Source organism: Marmota marmota, unplaced genomic scaffold, assembly GCF_001458135.2.
Source record: "Marmota marmota marmota unplaced genomic scaffold, marMar, whole genome shotgun sequence".
Classification (NCBI taxonomy): Eukaryota; Metazoa; Chordata; class Mammalia; order Rodentia; family Sciuridae; genus Marmota; species Marmota marmota.
Window position 1 is genome coordinate 21315419 of NW_026000005.1, and position 18030 is coordinate 21333448.

Sequence of the window (18030 nt, forward strand, 5' to 3'; positions counted from 1 at the left end):
GGGGCTACACTATTTGTTCATGGATTAATTACAAGCTTTGAGAGAAAGAAAGGACTTAAGACCTGAGTTTTTGGTAAAAATGAGCCGTCATTTATTATATGTTAAATGACAAAATTGCAACAACTTATTTTAAAATCTCCACCTCCTCCTCTTTCTTTTTCCCCTCCTCCTCCTCCTCTTCTTTTTCTTCTTCCTCTTCTTTTTGTTGCCCTGTTCCTAAAAGTACTGCAGTACCAGGTGGATGCGTGGAGTGGATGGAGAAAACTCCTGTTCCCTTTCCCTTCTTCAAAAATCCATTAACTATATTGTCCTCATATAGAGGAAATATCAGATAGCAAGTTGTAAATCGATAAGAACAGATTCGCCAAAAGGTCAAGAAGGATAGTTTAAAGATCTTAATTGGCTTTATTTTTGATTCTAGAGTTAGGCAACATTGCATTCTATAAGTAGAATAAGTGTTCCAGGGTACTGAGTAGTACCAGCTTGGTATTACAGAAAGATAAAGGTTGAAAAAAGCAGCAACAAAGAAGACAAAGTAGGCTGCTCATTTTAAGTTACTTCCTTTCGAGGCAGAGACAAAATAGAAAAATAACTGACTAGTTAATATCAGGTTATTTCAAGGCATTTCTTTTGTGTAAAGCTTAACTTTACTATTATGAACTATTAGGAAATTCAGCTTTTATCTCTCAAATGCTGATTTCTCTGAAGTTTAGATAAACAGTTTACTTTCAGATTGGTGATGTGGAAATATAAGGTCAATAAGTCCATTTTGATTTCTATCCTGGTCGTTTAGGTTCTAGTACAGAAGCCTGTTCCAAACAAGGCTTCCTATAATTTTTATTTAATACTGAGATGGGAAAGACTGGGAAAACAGTATGCTTGGGGAGGTAGTGAGGTTGGATATCAGAACCGGATAAGTCATATATATTGTATTGTTATTAGACATCTGAATGGACATATCAAATAGACAGTTGAGGAGACGATCTTGTTGAGAGAAAAATCCAGGCTAGAGATATAACTTGAGAAGTCGTTGAAAAAGAAAAGTAACCTGAGGCCTGAGCTCTGAGACATTCTTCTAGAGCAGAGAAGATGAGGAGGCCCTAGCCCAGGCTCCTGCTGGGTTCTCTGAGGGAACAAGTGACCTGTGTTTGAGAAACAGAAAGAAGGCCAAATTAGCAGAGAATGGGTGAAATGGAAGAAGAGTAGAAAAGAAAGTTTTCTTCCCCTGCTCTCATCCCAGGACCTTGGGCATAATAGGCAAGGACTTGACCACTGTGCTACATCCCCAGCCCTTGAAAAAGTTATAAGGAGGAGAATGATTTGATCTGATCCAAATTTTAAAAAGTTGATTCTGGCTCATGCTCCAAGTATATGTCCCATTTATTTACACAGAATTTTTAAAAGATGCTTAGTTAAGGGCTAAGTCCTAATACAAATAGTTTCTTGTTTAAGTTCATTCGGGGTGAATAGATATAGGAGGGTTAGAATGGAAGCAGAGAAGCACAGTAGGTTCTTGCATTAGGCCAGATGAGAAATGGTGATGCCTTGAACTGGGGACAGAGCAGTATGAGCACAGAATAAGACACATCTGAGTGGTTCTCTGGAGGACTGACTAATGGATGACACATGAGATTTGGCTGAGATTTTGAATGGGGGCACCCACCTCTCGCTGACATCTGGGAGCACTTTACTGTATGGCAGAACTTCATGCAAGATATTGGCCAAAATGAGGAGCAAAGACCTGCAGATGACATGTAGTAATTCGGGGGATGATTTAAATAGAAACGCTTCCACTCATCTCATACCAAAAAATAATTAGTGGATTGAATGACTAATCACCAGATGTAGGTAAGCAGATGCTAACTTGTTATTTTTAGAATGGAAGCACATGCTATATGAGGATAGTTGAGACGCATACTCATAAATCCTATATTATGACAGGTAAGTAATTAGATATTAGAGCAACTTTTTTTTTTTTTTTTTTGGTATGGTACTGGGAATTGAACCCAGGGGTGTGCGCTGCCACTGCGTCACATCCCTTGTCCTTTTTATTCTGAGATAGGATCTTGCAAAATTGCCCAGATTGGTCTTGAACTTGTGATCCTCATGCCTCTGCCTCCTGAATAGCTGGGATTACAGGAGTGTGCCACACAAGGACTACAGGAAGCATATTTAAATAATAATATGTTTAATATTTAAATAATATAAATAAATATTTAAATAATATTTAAATATCCATGTTTAAATAAAACTTCTTTTAAATCTGAATTACTTTATGTAGCATATGCATAACACTGCTACAATTTTCTTATTCTTGTCTCAGTTTTGTTGACAAAAATCTATTCTATTGATATATCTTGGCATTTTGATCTCAAACTTAGCATTACAAGTTGCTTTTTCTTTTTTTTGGTTTGTTTTACTAGTTTGGGGCTAGTAAAACAAAACTTCTTTTGTTGTTGTTGTTCATGTGTTACAATGTATAACATGTACATTTTTCTGAAATATTTTTTAAAAAGCATTAGGTTCCCAATCTACAAAAAATATAAATAAAAAACAAGAAAGAAAGATATTGCAAGTGAATTATTTAAAATGTAGAACACATTTTCCCATATAAATAGTAAGGAACTTGAGGGGTAGCTTGGTGGTAAAGTGCTTACCTAGCATATTCAAGGTTCTGGGTTCAATCACCAGGACCAAAAAAGAAAATCATAGGTACTGTGAGGTAAATAAATATTTAATTTCTGTTAACTTATAAATGTTATTTGTGGTTATAATATTATTTATGATGTCACTCCTTTCTGAAAACAATACTTTTGCAATATTTTGTAGTTAAAGAAACAAGAAGAAAAATTGTTTGGTTTTGAGGGAGTCATTTTTCATGAATGCTGGTCCTTGTAGAAAAGCAGATTTTAAGGGACAGTGAAGAGTTTCTGGGAGGTTATGCAGTTGAGGAGGGAAGAGAAGCAAGGATGTACAAGCAGAGAGCAGAGTCCTATCCAGCCACATTAGAGCCTGAAGCAGAAGAGAAAATGTGCCCTAATAGAACAGGTATCCTTTCCCCAGATTTTGCAGGGAGGCTACTGGAGATTGATCCTAGGGGTGTTCTACCACTGAGCTACACCCCCAATCCTTTTTATTTTGAGACCTCAAACTTGTGATCCTTCTATCTCAGTTTCTTGGGTCCCTGGGATTAATAACACCACTCCTGGCATCCTCCTGTATCTTGAATCAAGTGGAAAAAGTCAACAAAAGCTCTACAATTTAGGAAAATGTCTATACATAAGGCCTCACAATGTCCATATGTTCTAATACTACTATCAACTCTCATAAACCTGCCCTGTGGTGGGGGATTGTGATGATGTCAGGAAGGTAGGGGGACAGTGGGTGCACCAGGTGTCCAGCAGCCAGCAAACCACTGGCTCAGGATTGGAAAGGACTGTTCCCTTTGCATAATCACATGGGTTTTGAAACAGGTCACTTGTCTATATTTAAAATTCAGATACTGTATTTTTTTAAAAAACATTTTTTTTTGGTTGTTAATGGACCTTTATTTATTTATTTTTATGTGGTACTGAGAATCAAACCCAGTGCCTCACACATGCCAAGCAAGTGCTCTACCACTGAGCCACAACTCCAACCCCCAGATATTATATTATTTTTTTAATCTCTTTTTTTGTGTGTGTGGTGCTGGGGATTGAATCCAGGGCCTTGTGCATGTGAGGCAAGAACTCTACCAACTGAGCTATCTCCCCAGCCCCTCAGATACTGTATTTTGTTCATCAGGAATGTTTATGTATTTTTTAGCAAATTTTTAGAACTACTGCATCACACATTTATTTATTATTTTTATTACTGAGTGGGTTTTGGTGCTCCCTTGTTCCTCATCTCAATCCCACACTGGGTGGAAGCAGTAGGAAAGGAAGCTGCAAATGTCTCCCCCTAGAAAACCCTCACTCTTTTCCTTTCTTTCTTCTTCCCCCCTTCCTTTCCTCCCTTTCTTTATTTTTCTCTTTCTCCCTTTCTTGTTTTCTTTCCCTTCTCTCTTTCTGTCTGCCCACCTCCCCCCAACACACACTGCTATCTTTTCTTACTGTGGTCTGTGTCTCCCTCCCTGGTTGTTAAAGAAGCTTATCAGGTACTGGGGGCTAGGAACTGGAAAGAGGACAGTATTCAGTTTGAATAAGGTTTTGAAATGCTCAACTCTAAAAATCATGGTTAGCGTCAGGCATGGTAGCGCATACCTGTAATCCCAGCAGTTCAGGAGGCTCAGGCAGGACAGCCTCAGCAACTTATGGAGGAGAGGACTGAAGCAACATAATGAGATTCTGTTTCAAAATAAACCAGGAGGGTGGCTCAGTGGTAGACCACCCCTGGGTTCAATCCCAGTACTAAAAACAAACAAACAAAAAAAGTCATGATTAACTCTTCCACATTTCCAAGCATGGGGGCCAAGAGTGGGTGGCCTGGCTCTAGGAGCTGCCAGGTTCACATATGTTGATAAAGGCATTTGGAGGAATAAGAAAAGATTTGAAGTAGCTTGGTAGGAAGAAGAAGAAATATTCCTTAAAAAGGATGTATGCAAGTGTGAGAAACGATTGCCTGAGGTGGAATCAACTTGGCTATGAGTAGCTAAATCCAGGGAAAGTTGGGGTGGGTGGAGAGACTGGGTTTTGAAGCACATTGTCTGGCAAAAGTTGAGTAGGAAGAGTTTTTAGTCAGTTCTTCACCCTGGCCACAGAGTGGTGCTGTTGGAACAAGACTGTCTTCACTTGGACTTGGGCAGGGGGCCTCAGGAACCCTGGGAATGGAGACGAGGAGAGGGAGGCTCAGAGATCTGACACACAATTTGTGAATATCAGAAATTTACAAGTCAGGATATTGTAACATGCATTTATTTGCATTTATGTACACACAGTAAGTACCTATTTTAAAGTAGTAATAACTTGCAGTAGATGTTTTTCAAACATTCCTAAAACCACTGCTTTTAAACTGCAGAGTGCTCTGAACTTCACTGTGACAAAAGGATGTTTCCAGCTAGACCATTTTACCCTGATACAGAAAAAACTTCAGGACAATGTTAGAGGTACTTGAAGCATTTTAATGCATTCAGAGAAATTAACAGTAACTAGTTGGACAAAGGTATCATTATTCTTTTTTTTTTCTTTGTGGTGCTTGGAGTCAAATCCATCAAGACGAGGTAAGCCCTCTACCACTGACCTGCACCCCCAGCCCAGGTATCATTATTCTTTAGACACAGACTGAGCACATATGTAGTGGACAAACTGTTTTAATTGGACATTGACTGAAAGGGACTGGCAGAAAGAGAGCCCATGGAGTTCAAGATCCCTATTTCAGAAATGCGTTTTCTATTAGAAAGGAAGTTTTTTCATATGGGTTGGGTACCATTCTGAGTTCAAGGAGCAAAATTCCGTTCCACATAGGTATGCTAAGTTGACCAACTCACAGTGTTGGAAAAAGGGTGCTTGCTCACAGAACCTGAGTGCTCATTGTGTGGAGGCAAGAGACTAGAATCAAGACCATTGGGTTTAAAATTCTAATTCTGACAGTTACAGTCTAAAAAAACATGAATGAACCCACTTCCTCATTTAAAATGAAGGGAATAAATACATTGCCAAATTAAGTGAGATGCGATATATATGAAGATATTGTTTAGAACAGATTAAAAAAATGGTAGATGTATTTAGTGGCAATGTCTAATTAAGGAAGAAACAAGCACAGACATGAACACTCTTTGGGTATGAGTGGACATTCTTAAATTGTATCAGACAGGAAAATGGTCAAGCAGCTTACAAGTATTGACTTAGGAGCTGGCCTGTCTTGATTCTCATCCTGGTTCTACCACTTCTGGCTAGTTTGACTTTAGGGCAAATTATTTAATACTTTTGACCACATTTTTTTCCCCTGGTACTAGGGATTGAGCCCAGGGATGCTTTACCAATCAGCTACATGCCTAGCCCTTTTTATTTTGAGACAGAATCTCACAAAGTTGCCCAGGCTGGCCTTGAAATTGTGATCCTCCTGTCTCAGCCTTGAGTCGCTGGAATTACAGACATGCACCACTGCGCCTGGAAGTTTTTGGTTTTTGCTTTGAAATATTTTATTTGGATCCCTTTTATAGAACCAGATACTTGTGTTAAGAACAAATTCAAGTGAAAACTGAAACTGTCCCAAAATTTCTAATCAGTCTTTGTTCCAATAAGTTGAAACCTACTCACACAGGTTAATACAGGAAAAATATAAATTCCTAGGATCTGGCTAGCACCAGATAGAGGTCAACCTGTGTACAAAATCCACAGCAACCAGAAAGAAAGGGCTTGCTCTGCACTTGTCACAGCATGCACCAATTATCAGGGACCCTTACCCTGGCATCTTAGCCATCCCAACAGTCTCCAAGGGGAAGATTCCAAACTTTAGGCTTTCAGTCAAGTTAGTGCAGAATCTCTGTGATCACAGAATTGTTATAAGAAAATACAAGAAAACTGGGTATTTTCTTTATTAATGTCAATTTTCCCCCTCTACCCATAGCCAGAAGAGTTGGACTAAGTATGTTTCAAATTGGCTTACTAGGGGACCCGACTATGCTGTATTTACAAATATGTTGTTTATAAAAAGAGCATTGACTCATTCTTTTTAAAAAACTTGAGCTGTTAAATTGAAAGCGGAAAATTAAATATAGCATTGGTTTCTCTCATTTCAATAGGGACCAAATTATTAATTCATTTCTGAAATATCTCCTTTGTCCATTCAGGCTCAAGAAATTAAAACAGTGCTGGGGATATAGCTCAGGGGTAGAATACTTGCCTAGTACAAAGTTCTGGGTTTGATACTCAGAACTGCAAAATAAAAATAAATAAATAAGGAAATGAAAATAAAATAATAAAACAATCATACACATGCAAAGAACAACCAAGAAAATATCTGGTATATAGAAACACTGTTTTCTTTTTCACTTAAAACTAGAAATAGGAAGTCTTGCTCTTTCCCTACATCTACAGCTATCCCAAGGATCCCTACAATTTTAGACAATGGGTCCTTTTTTAGGTCTACTGTTTAGTATAATTGCATTTATAGTTTCACAAGCCATTCTGTCACAGAAACACCTTGCAATTAGATTTCCCTACTTGCCTGTGAAACGTTTTGCTTTAAACCTATCATTCCTTTCCAGTTGTTTCAGAGTGTGGGACTACACATATGGAATTACTTGGCATCCTTGAGCATTCCATTTATCATTAAGAGTTTTGATCCACAACAGGTAAACTGTGCTTTCAGAAGTGAAGGCCAGGATGTGGGGAAAGCCTAATAAGAGGTAGGAGTCTACTAGGAGGGCAAGGAACATAGATTTTTTTTTTCTTTTCTTTTTGGTGTTAGGGATTGTACCAAGGACTTTGGATATGCTAGCTAAGCCCTCTATCATTGAGCTACACATGGAATTTAAAACTAGAAAACTAAGCATGGTAACTGGGACATTTGGAATTTGTGCACAGAAATTCCCAGGGCTTCAGAAATTACCTTCTTAAGTCAGTAAGAATTCTTAAAGTCTGGAAATATGGCTTCTTGCTCCACATTCTTTTCCAATAACTAAGTCACCAGTTTTGAACATTACTGTCTTAAAATCAGCAGAAATAGAAGACAGCATGTTTAGAATGTCAACTTCAAAGTGAAAATTAAGTACTAGTAAACAAATAACACACTACCATGCAACAATAATGTGGGGTGGAAAACAACAATATATGCATGTAAAGATACAAAGGAAAGCCTACATGCCATGTGCTTGCAGTTCTGCTTATTGTCATCAGACAGCACTGTCAACATGTGACAGTTACAAGTTAAAGTACTACAGGAAGAAGGAAGAAGGGTGATTTAAGAAATTATATTTTGTAGCTTTTATTTTTCAGAAAGATATGTATTTTACCAAAGATAATGCCATATGCCCCTGATAAATGAACTAGAGTCACTTACTTATTGTTGGTAAGTATTATATTTTGAATTGAGTATTATATTTGAATAAAATGACTTATCTTAATTTAGCCCTCATAACTGAGGAGTGCATCCAAACTAAAGAGATTTCATGCTCTTTGTGCAAATATAATTTATTAGCATCTCCCATTAAATGAGATTTGTGAAATTTGGTATATAATCTTTGGGGAACTTTATAAATATTTTTTTGGTACTTGCTCATTTAGTTACCTTATAAAAAGGCTACTTGAACTCATTAAGATTTATTTCCCCTAATGATTAAATGGGGATAGTAATGGTACCTACCTCATCGTCATGGCATAGTGATGATCAGTCTCCATGCAGCATGCAGTTTGCCCCAGATCAAGCATGGACATAGTGGCTGTGATGATGATGATGATTGCTATATTTTTATAAAGGCCTACCTGCCTTTTTGTTGTTGTTGTTTGTTTGATACCAGGGATTGAACCCAGGGGTGTTTTACCACTGAGCTACATCGCCAGCCTTTTGTATTTTTAAATTTGAGACAAGGTCTTTCTAAAATGTTGAGATTGGACTTGTGATCCTCCTACCTCAGTCTCTTGAGTGCTGGGATTATAGCCGTGCACCACCATGCCCAGCTTACCCATCCTTTTTTTTGGAAATAGACAGAATATAAATAAACAATCAAAAGGTATGGATTTTGCGAGAATGTGTTTTTAAAAATATTGTTCTTCTTTTTATTCAGAAAAACCTTAAACACATGACTGATCAGTGGGCTCAGCTGATTTCATGACAATGTTCCTCATCAGTCTTTTATCTCAGGCTTTCAGCATTCACTGATGACTGATTAGATCTACCATTGCATTAAGGATTGCATGATAGTGATTTTCTCTTTTTATTCTTTCTACTACATTTATTAGCTGAAATTCTATGAGGACTTTCCACTCATTAGCAATTTGATAAATCTGGAAAAACAATTTGCAAAAATATTTTTTAAATACTTGTTTTTTTCTTTTTAAAAAAATTAATTGATATTCTGAGTAATGTTTGTACACTGGAAACCTCCAAGTGACAACTTAATTTTTAAGAATTAGTCTACAGTTCTTGATTTTATGCATTCCTTGTTGTTGTTCTGTTTGACACTTAATTTGTTCCACCTTAAGACAATGGGGGGTCCCTTTCGGTTGGTTGCTGTGTCCTTTTAACAAGCCTCCTGTCGGCTTACATAAGCCTGAGACATCTTTCTTGATAATTACTTTTCTTGCTTTCTAGCTAGTCAGATACCCATTTTATCTTATGGAATTTGTACTCCAGACCTAGAATCCATGATTTCTCCATGGATGTTTAGTTCTTTTTAGAGGGAAAAAAAAAGTATTTAGAGCCCATTAGGGTCTCTAAATTGAACTTAAGGTTACTCATTTCTATTGTGTTGTTGTTCCTAGGTCTTTTTGATTGACAGAGCTTTTGGCTTCCCCCTTAGGTGCTTGGGATTGAACCCAAGGCCTGTACATGTTAAGCATCACTGAGTGACATCCCTAGCCCCCAGGGCTTTTCTTTTTGTTAAAGGAATAAGAAACATAAGTATATGTTTCCAAGTCCAATTTAAGTTCACATAAGTTTTCCTTGATTTAATATTTATGTCTATTTTCTCTTACACTAAAGAGTTAGATTTCTAATGACATTAGCATATTTGTTATTTGTTTTAGCCTTAGGTACACATATAAGTGATGGGGTTCAGTCTGTATTACCCCACAATATGGCACCTTGATAAGTGAAAAAACAGCAGAAGCAGAAAGCTTTCTCTTACTTTCCTCTTCCTCTTCTCTCCTAAAGCAGGCCATTAAACCTAGCTGACCGTTCTCTAAAATGGGTTATAATACTTAATTCTAGGGATTACCACTCTCTACCCAGAGGAAGGGAACATCCCTATCTTTAAAGACACAGAAATACCAAGAAGAATCTGAAAAAACAGGTTTGCTAAGTTCTCCCCAGTTTATTAACCATCAAATCAGACCCTTTTATCTTCCAGTCATATTTCTTCCCAACTATCTACTTCATCAAACTTAGAATAAAAATATACAGGCTTCCCTGTTTCTTTGAGTCTTCATGTGTGTCATGTATGTCTCCCATGTCACATAAACTTACATTAAATAAATCTGTATGATTTTCTCTTGTTAATCTATTCATTATAGAGATCTCAACCATGAAGTTAAGCAATAGATAAGAAAAGAAATTACTTCTCCCTTACAATAGACAACAAAATAAAAATAATGGTAATATTGCTACTATTGGTAAGATAATTAACTACATTTTATTTCCCCTAATTTTTTTTTGCTACAAAATGTAACAACACACTATAAACATTGTTCTGCATTTTGTTTTTTCACTTAAAATATTTTGGTGATCACTCTATGTCATTATATAAAGATCTCACTCCTTTTTTATAGTTGCATATTATCCCACTGTGTAGATGTATATGAATTATTTTTAATGTTTATAACACAAATTTTATATATTTCTCATGTTTTTATCTGTTGAATGCCTGTGGTAATCTACCTATCCTAGAAAGTTATAATTAAACCACAATTCCCACTATTTTGGCTAAATTTAATAAAGATAGAACACACACACACACACACACACGCACAGGAAAAAAACACATACTCCTAGTTAAATATGGTAGTTCAATTTACACCACTTGCAAAAGAAAAAAAAATGACTAAAAAAAAATGGAATGAGTGGAGAAGCTAACCTGAATTTGTCATTAATATGATTTTACTGCTAATTTTAAAATGGCTGGCATTTTTCTTGACATAATTCCTTGAAAACAAAGCCTGAAAAAAAAAAAGGTAGGAGGAGTAGGTGACATATGCAATCCCAAGAAAGGTGAGGGGAAAGGAGAGAGCAAATGAATGGACTGGTTTCTGAGTTGCCCAACTCTTGCTGGTTTCATAATGGTGGAAGTGTGCTCCAGGAGTCTTCCTGCATTTCCAAATTGTATGAGCTGGCCCTTGTGGGACTTTGCTGAAGCCAGAGTCTCTGTTAGTCCATTTGGGATGGTGGGCAGGCCCAGGGGTCTCTCCCTGTCAGTCAGTCTCATGTGTGGGGGCTCTTGTTCTACAAAAGCAGGAGGTAACAGCAATAATGGACCTTCTTCCCCAGGACAAGAATGGCTTCTCCCATTGGAAAGCTAGTCATACTGCAAAAAAGCAGGGCAGCCAAGTTGACCTGGAGTGGTGCACGAACCGGGTCTGAAGCAGAATTCAAAAGGAGATTATCATCTAAGTCTTCTGTCCTCATTCAGACATCTTTGGTAACAAAAATTATTGTTTTGGACACAGAGCTAGAAAACACCTTAAAAATTCATCTGATACTTTTCCTTAACTTTAAGCAAGACCATAAATTATTTAATTTTTGAAAATTCTGAAGAATATTTTGCAATTTCTCCTCAGTAGCCCATTCTAGTATCTAAACACAACAATTTTAATCTTTAAAATATCAGGCTAGCCCAGTGCAGTTGTGCATGCCTGTAATCCTAGCGACTCAGGAGGTTGCTTGCAGCAGGAATGCAGGTACAAGGCCAGCCTCAGCAACTTAATGAGAGTAAGTCTCAGAAAAAATAAAAATAAAAAAGGGTTGGGATGCAGCTCAGAGACAAAGTACCTCCTGAGTTTAATCTGCAGTGGAAATAAACAAACAAATCAAATAAATCAGACTGTTCTATTCTATTATACTTGTTACTTTATGCATAATTTCCTTGGCTAATAATAATAATGATCATTTAAAAATTCTAAAGCTTAGGATAATTAGAGAAAGGTAAAAAAAATTACCCTAAACCTGGTCTAGAATATAACTTTTATTTGATGAAATACATAACCTCCTTTTAGGAAGAAATTGGCATTTCTAATAAAATGTATTATAATCAGCATTTTGATAAATTCTAGTGGAGTTAAATATTCTGAAAAAAATAACTTCTTGTTCTTTGTTAATTGATTGTTGGTTAAAAGTTTAATAGTTTTTCAAGACTATTTTTAAAATATTTGTGTATATTAGTGAAATTAGTCTCCTTTTTATGAAATATGAATCTTTGAATTGGTTCTTTTTTGAAATAAAGCTTAAATACATGTTCATAAATGAATTATCAGAAAGTTTTTTTAAAAAGTATTGTGAGGTTCAGATATCAAACATCCATAAATATTATTGTGACAATAGACATGACTCTCACACACATGTGGGCACGTGGGCATGTGTGTGTGTGTGTGTGTGTGTGTTTGTGACTTCCTTTCTGTCTCGCTCTGTGAGTGGTACATTATAGTAGCAAGAGTCTTAAGCGTCTGTCACAGAAAAATAATCTGTTCACCTGGACACAGTGGCACACACCTGTAATCCCAGCAACTCAGGAGTCTTAGACAGGACAATTTTAAGTTTGAGGGGATCCTGAGCAACTAAGCAAGACCCTCAGCAACTTAGTGAGACACTGCCTCAAAAATAAAAAATAAAAAAGACAAGGGATGTAACTCAGCACTGAAGTGCCCCTGGGTTCAATTTCTCACAAAAAACAAACAAACAAACAAAAACATAAAAATAAATTATAAAAAAAAATTTTGTTCAAAAACGGAAGGATATAAACCAGTTTGAGCCAGATTCCTGGTCATGTCAATATTAACATAGTACCTTACATATAATAAGTATTATATTTATGTGGGAAGAAGGAATGGGAGAAAGAAGGAGAGAAAGAGGGAAGAAGATGTTTCATGCAAATTCATGTCTCTTTACCATTGGCTTACATCCTTACCTGTACAGTAAGAACAACACTGGTGCTCATCACACTGTGTTGGAATAAATGAATGAATGACTACCCATCTAGGACTGTTAGATACACTGTTGCTTGGAGGCAAAGAGATGAAGTAGACATCTTCAGCTTTCCTCCTGTTCTCATTCTATGGTTTCTTTGACCACTAAACATTGGCTCTATTGCAATTTTGTTTTAAAAGTCGGAAAACCAAAATGCTTTCAGATGAAAGGCAGGGAGAAAAAACTTCCTCAGTGTATTTGCTTTAGTGCCAGGAAAGCCTACTAAATATCAATATCATTATCCATGATATCTTGTAAATATCATCACATGGATAAGCAATGTGAATTCAGAAAAAGTATGCATACAAACAGCACTAACTTGTGGCTGGAAGAAGAACTTTAACTGTGCCCAATTTTATTCAATCTCATACTAGAGCTGCCTTGTTTTCGTTGTGCATATATGAATGCAAGCAGCCGCCTTTCTGATGTCGAGCTACTTGCACTGAGAAGGAGAAACTGCTGAAGTCATGAGGCTGCTCCAGGCAGAGCCTCATGTGAGTCATATGAAAGCTCCACACTGCTGACCTCTGGCAAAAAGGGAGTGAGAGAGGACAGGAGAGGCAGAGGGGGAGAGGTTCAAGTGTGGGTTTTCTCCTTGAACCTGAAAGACTATGGGTCAAGAGCTGTGTGCTAAGAGTCTACAGCCTGGGTGCAGCTGCTATCACCGTTCCAAAGGAGGCGAGGCACACAGCAGCCGGAGGAGTCAGCCTGTGACCATGGAGGCTGAATTCCAGGTATTGGTATCCCAGGAGGAGCATCTTTCTCTATTGATAAACCAAGGAGTTCAGACAGACGCTCCCTTTCCGAAGCAGAGGTCTGATTCCTTCTGCGGTAGGTCGAAACCCATAAAAAAGAAAATTCTATTAAAGTCACAGAGAATTTATGGCTGTAGTTATCCATTGTGGGGATGTGCTTGTAAACCAAAAGGGAAAAAATAATCCTTGACTTTGTGCTGCACGAAACTCCCCTTGACTTGAAGTGGAAAAAGTGGTTCTTCTCCTGAAATCTCTAAGGTACTACATTGCAGAGCTGACAGGCTGCAGTATTGGTTTGTGGTGGATTCAAAATTTCAGTAATTAGCTCATATCTATTAGCCATGCCGTGCTAGAAGACTATTCCTCTAAAGTGATAAATTACACAATGTGTGTGGGGCAGAGGAGGCTGAGTTAAAGAAAAAAACGAAAAACATGTATCAAGGAGATTCAGGTTAACCTAAGCATTAAAGGTAAATGTATTCAAGTGAAGAAAGATTGCAGCATTTCCGCAGATGATACCATTATGGTCGTTTTGTTTTTTTGTTTTTGGATCTGACTTTCAGAAAGGTGCCTTTTGGGGGTGTAGGAAGAACCTTAGAAAACATCTTAAGGGTGAGAATCGGGTAAATTGAAAAAAGATGGTTTTGGCAGCGGCTGAATCTTGACTTTGCATAGATTTTACTCCTGCGCTTTCTTTTTTCTCTAGCTAACAGACCTAAAAGAAGCATCAAGCTGCATGACTTCATTTCACCCCAGGGGAGTGCAGGGGGCTGGTGCCCGGAAATTTGAGAGTAAAAGGCCACGGAGTAATAGCGATTCTTTTCAGGAAGAGGATCTGAGGCAGGGTTTTCAGTGGGTGAGTGAACCGCTGACGTTGATCTAGAAGAATTTAATGTGTGCTGGTCCCCGGGAAGCTGGTCCTCAACTTCCAGGACAATTACTGAGCAGGCCTTCCCAGGTAGCTTCAACAATACGGTTTCCCTGGGGGGAGCAGGGGAGTCAACACTAAAAATAAAATAAAAGAAAAGAAAAAATTGATCTTTCTGTCTTTTCCACCTCTCACCCCTCCCCTTCCTTTCAAGCAGAGGAAGAGCCTCCCTTTTGGGGCCGCCTCATCTTACTTGAACTTGGAGAAGCTGGGTGAAGGTTCTTATGCTACAGTTTACAAGGGGATTAGCAGGTGAGTTACAGTTGCAGGAGACTTTAAAAGATGAGGGTTTCATCCCCCTCCTTTTACATTATAGAGCCAGATGACACAGTACAGAAGTTCACAGCGTTTGGAACCTGTATAAGACACCAGGGCCAACAGGGAGAGAGACATGATGACTTAAATAGCCTTAAAATAAAAATAAACCTGTCCTACTCCAATTAAAACCAGCTCACTAAAATGTTTATTAGCCTTTCCTCTCTTTTATTCCATTAAAATAAAGTAGACTTTCTCTACTATTAACCAAAAAGAACAATTACTGCCTGGTGGGAAACACAACTGGGAAGGTATTTCTAGAGAGTTTTTCATATGTAAGTCACAATGATAAAGTTTTACAATTGTAATTTATTAAATTTGCTGCTAATTCTTCCACCTTGCCTTCTTATAAAAAATCTGAAGTTGGTTTCTGCAAAGTATGGAATACGCAAAAAATGATAAATCCTGAGTTTTCTACACTTGCAAAATATGCAAATAACCGGAGAATAAAAATACTACTTATCCAAGACAATTACCCATTTTGGAAAATTGAATTCCATTGCCTTTTAGGGTGGGAAGTTTGGAAGGTCTTATTTCTTTCATTTATCTTACTTGGATGGAGAAAAATAATGGCTTGATAGTGGTTAAATGTTAATTTTAGAAATTTAATATAAACACTACAAAATTAAGTACTTATTATTTATCTTAATGGTTTGTGATTTTTATGATTTTTTTACTTGTTTTATAAGGGAAATACAGTTTAAAAATATTGTATAGAAGCAAGATTTAATTCACACCTGCAGATTGTCATAGGAATTAATGATAAAAAAAATTATTTCTCCTTCAAGAAACTCACCAGGAATAGGATGAAAAGTGCATTGGAAGTACATGTTCAAGTGCACAGGGATATAAGTAGAGGTGTGCAGCTCACTTAGGGATTTATAATAGAATAAATAAAAACCTGGTCACAAATAGTCATCAAGGCAGGACTGGGTAAATAATCACCGTAGTGTGAAATTGTATGCAGCCATCTGCAGTATGAAGTAGATGTACTAATATGAAAAGATGTCCAGTATTTTAAAAGAAAAAAAGCAAGTTACTGAACAATACATACTCTTTGATCCCTTTTAGGAAAAAAAACACTCAGATGTATTATACATATATAGATTTGTATGTACATAAAAGAGTCTGGGGAAATACACAAGAGATTAGTTATTTCTAGTGGTTGAAACGGGAGCAGGGAAACAAAGATCACTCTTAAACTTCTCACTTTATTCCCCACCACAAAGGCATTACATTTATAATATAAAAATATGTTCAAAAATACCATAAAGATAGATGCCAAAAAGGCATTTGGTAAATTCAACATCAATTTCTAGTTTTTAAAACTCTGAACAAAACAGAAATAGAACGATAATTTCTCATTACCATGAAGGATATTTCAAATCAATAGCACACACACTTTTCTGTTAATTACAGAGACTTTCCTGGTAAGATTGAAATAAGGCAAAAATGACCATTATCCATAACTGACAAACAACGTCAAAAATAATTTTTTTGTATATGATATCATTGTCCCCCTAAAAAAACCAAAGAGAATCATCTAAGAAACTATTAAAAGTAGTAATGGAACAATAGGTAATCGGTTACAAAATCAATATATACCTATTAAGGTTGTCATATATATTAGAAATGATTATTTAGAAAATATAGTAGGAAAAGCTCCTCTCATAATAACGACAAAATGTGATGATTAACATTAAAAAGCAGAGCAGGATTTATGTAAAGATTTACTAAGGGACATCCAAGACTTAAAGAGTCAGACATTCATTCATTCTACTAAAGTCTATTAATTTTTCTAATTGTGATATTTATTATGTGTCACACACTACTTAAGCTAATAAGAATACATTGGGGGCTGGGGTTGTGGCTCGGAGGTAGAGCGCTTGCCTAGCATGTGTGAGGCACTGGCTTCAATTCTCAACACTGCATATAAATAAATAAAAGGAAGGTTCATTGACAACTAAAAAAAAAAAATGCATTGGAAAACAAAAGAGACAAATATCCCTGCTCTTATGGAGTGTGATAGGAGTGAGATAAACAGTGAACAAATCAGTAAACTACTGAATTTGTTGAAGGGTGAAAAGTGCCAGGGAGAATGAAAATGGCCTGCGTGGTGGTGCACAACTGTCATCCCAGCTCCTCAGGAGGCTGAGGCAGAAGGAATGCAAGTTGGAGGCCAGTCTGGGCAAAGTAGTGAACCCTGTCTCAAAATAAAAAGGTCTGGGGAGGTGGCTCAGTGGTAGAGCACCCCTGTGTTCAATCCCCAATAATTCATAGAAAAGAATGAAACAGAGAGAGAGAGAGAGAGAGAGAGAGAGCCAGAGAGCCAGAGTTGTTGTTGGATTACCATTTTAAATAGGGCTCCAAGAGGAGGCCTGGCCGAGAAGGAAACACTTGAACAGGGAACCTGTTGGAGGCAAGGAGTGAGCTATGTATTAGCACAGTGGAAGGCACGGGAGACTGCAAGTACAACAATCCCCGGGGGCAGAGTCAGCCTGGCATTGGAGGGGACAGTGGATAGAGATGAGTGCAGGCAGGAGGTCGTATGTGTGCATCAGGAGATTGCGTAGGTCTTGTACAATGACCAGTCCGAGGACTGATTAAGTACAGGGTATTTGAATTAAAAATTCTAATTGTGGGGCTGGGAGTGTGAAGCTTAGTGGTAGAGGGCTTACCTAGCACATGTGAGGCCCTGGGTTCCATCCTTAGCACTGCATAAAAATAAATAAATAAAATAAAGGTATTGTGCCCATCTACAACTAAAAAAAGAAGAAGAAAGAAATTCTAATTGTGCAAACATGTCAGTGTCTAATTTCAAGTTTTGATGTATTCTAGATATAGTAAATTCTCAGAGGATTAGATCCCCTTAGACACCAAAATCTACGAATCCTCAAGTGTCTTATATAACAGGGGGCAGTATTTGAATATAAATTAATACCTAATGCAATGTAAATGTTATGTAAGTAGTTGTTACATTGTATCATTTAGAGAAATGACAAGAAAAAAAAGTCAATACATGTTCAGTACAGACATAGTTTTTCCCAGATTATTTTCTTTTTTTTTTTATTTTTAATTTTTTATTGTGGGTTGTTCAAAACATTACAAATTTCTTGACATATCATATTCCACACTTTGATTCAAGTGGGTTATGAACTCCCACCTTCACCCCATACACAGATTGCAGAATCACATCAGTTACACATCCATTGATTTACA

General features: G+C 37.2%; 1 protein-coding gene and 1 non-coding gene across 2 annotated transcripts in view; one reads left to right on the forward strand and one right to left on the reverse strand.

The window, feature by feature from the left end:
* Nucleotides 1–200: 200 nt before the first annotated feature.
* Nucleotides 201–383, reverse strand: LOC125618363. The gene has a single exon (XR_007349649.1). It is a non-coding gene; the product is annotated as a U2 spliceosomal RNA (small nuclear RNA).
* Nucleotides 384–13424: 13041 nt separating this feature from the next.
* Cdk15 (cyclin dependent kinase 15) overlaps nt 13425–18030 on the forward strand; it is a 95742-nt gene continuing 91136 nt past the window's right edge. The window contains exons 1-3 of the mRNA XM_015481270.2: nt 13425–13547; nt 14275–14424; nt 14654–14748. Coding sequence (XP_015336756.1) covers nt 13425–13547; nt 14275–14424; nt 14654–14748 — 368 coding nt within the window. The remainder of the gene's footprint in view (nt 13548–14274; nt 14425–14653; nt 14749–18030) is intronic.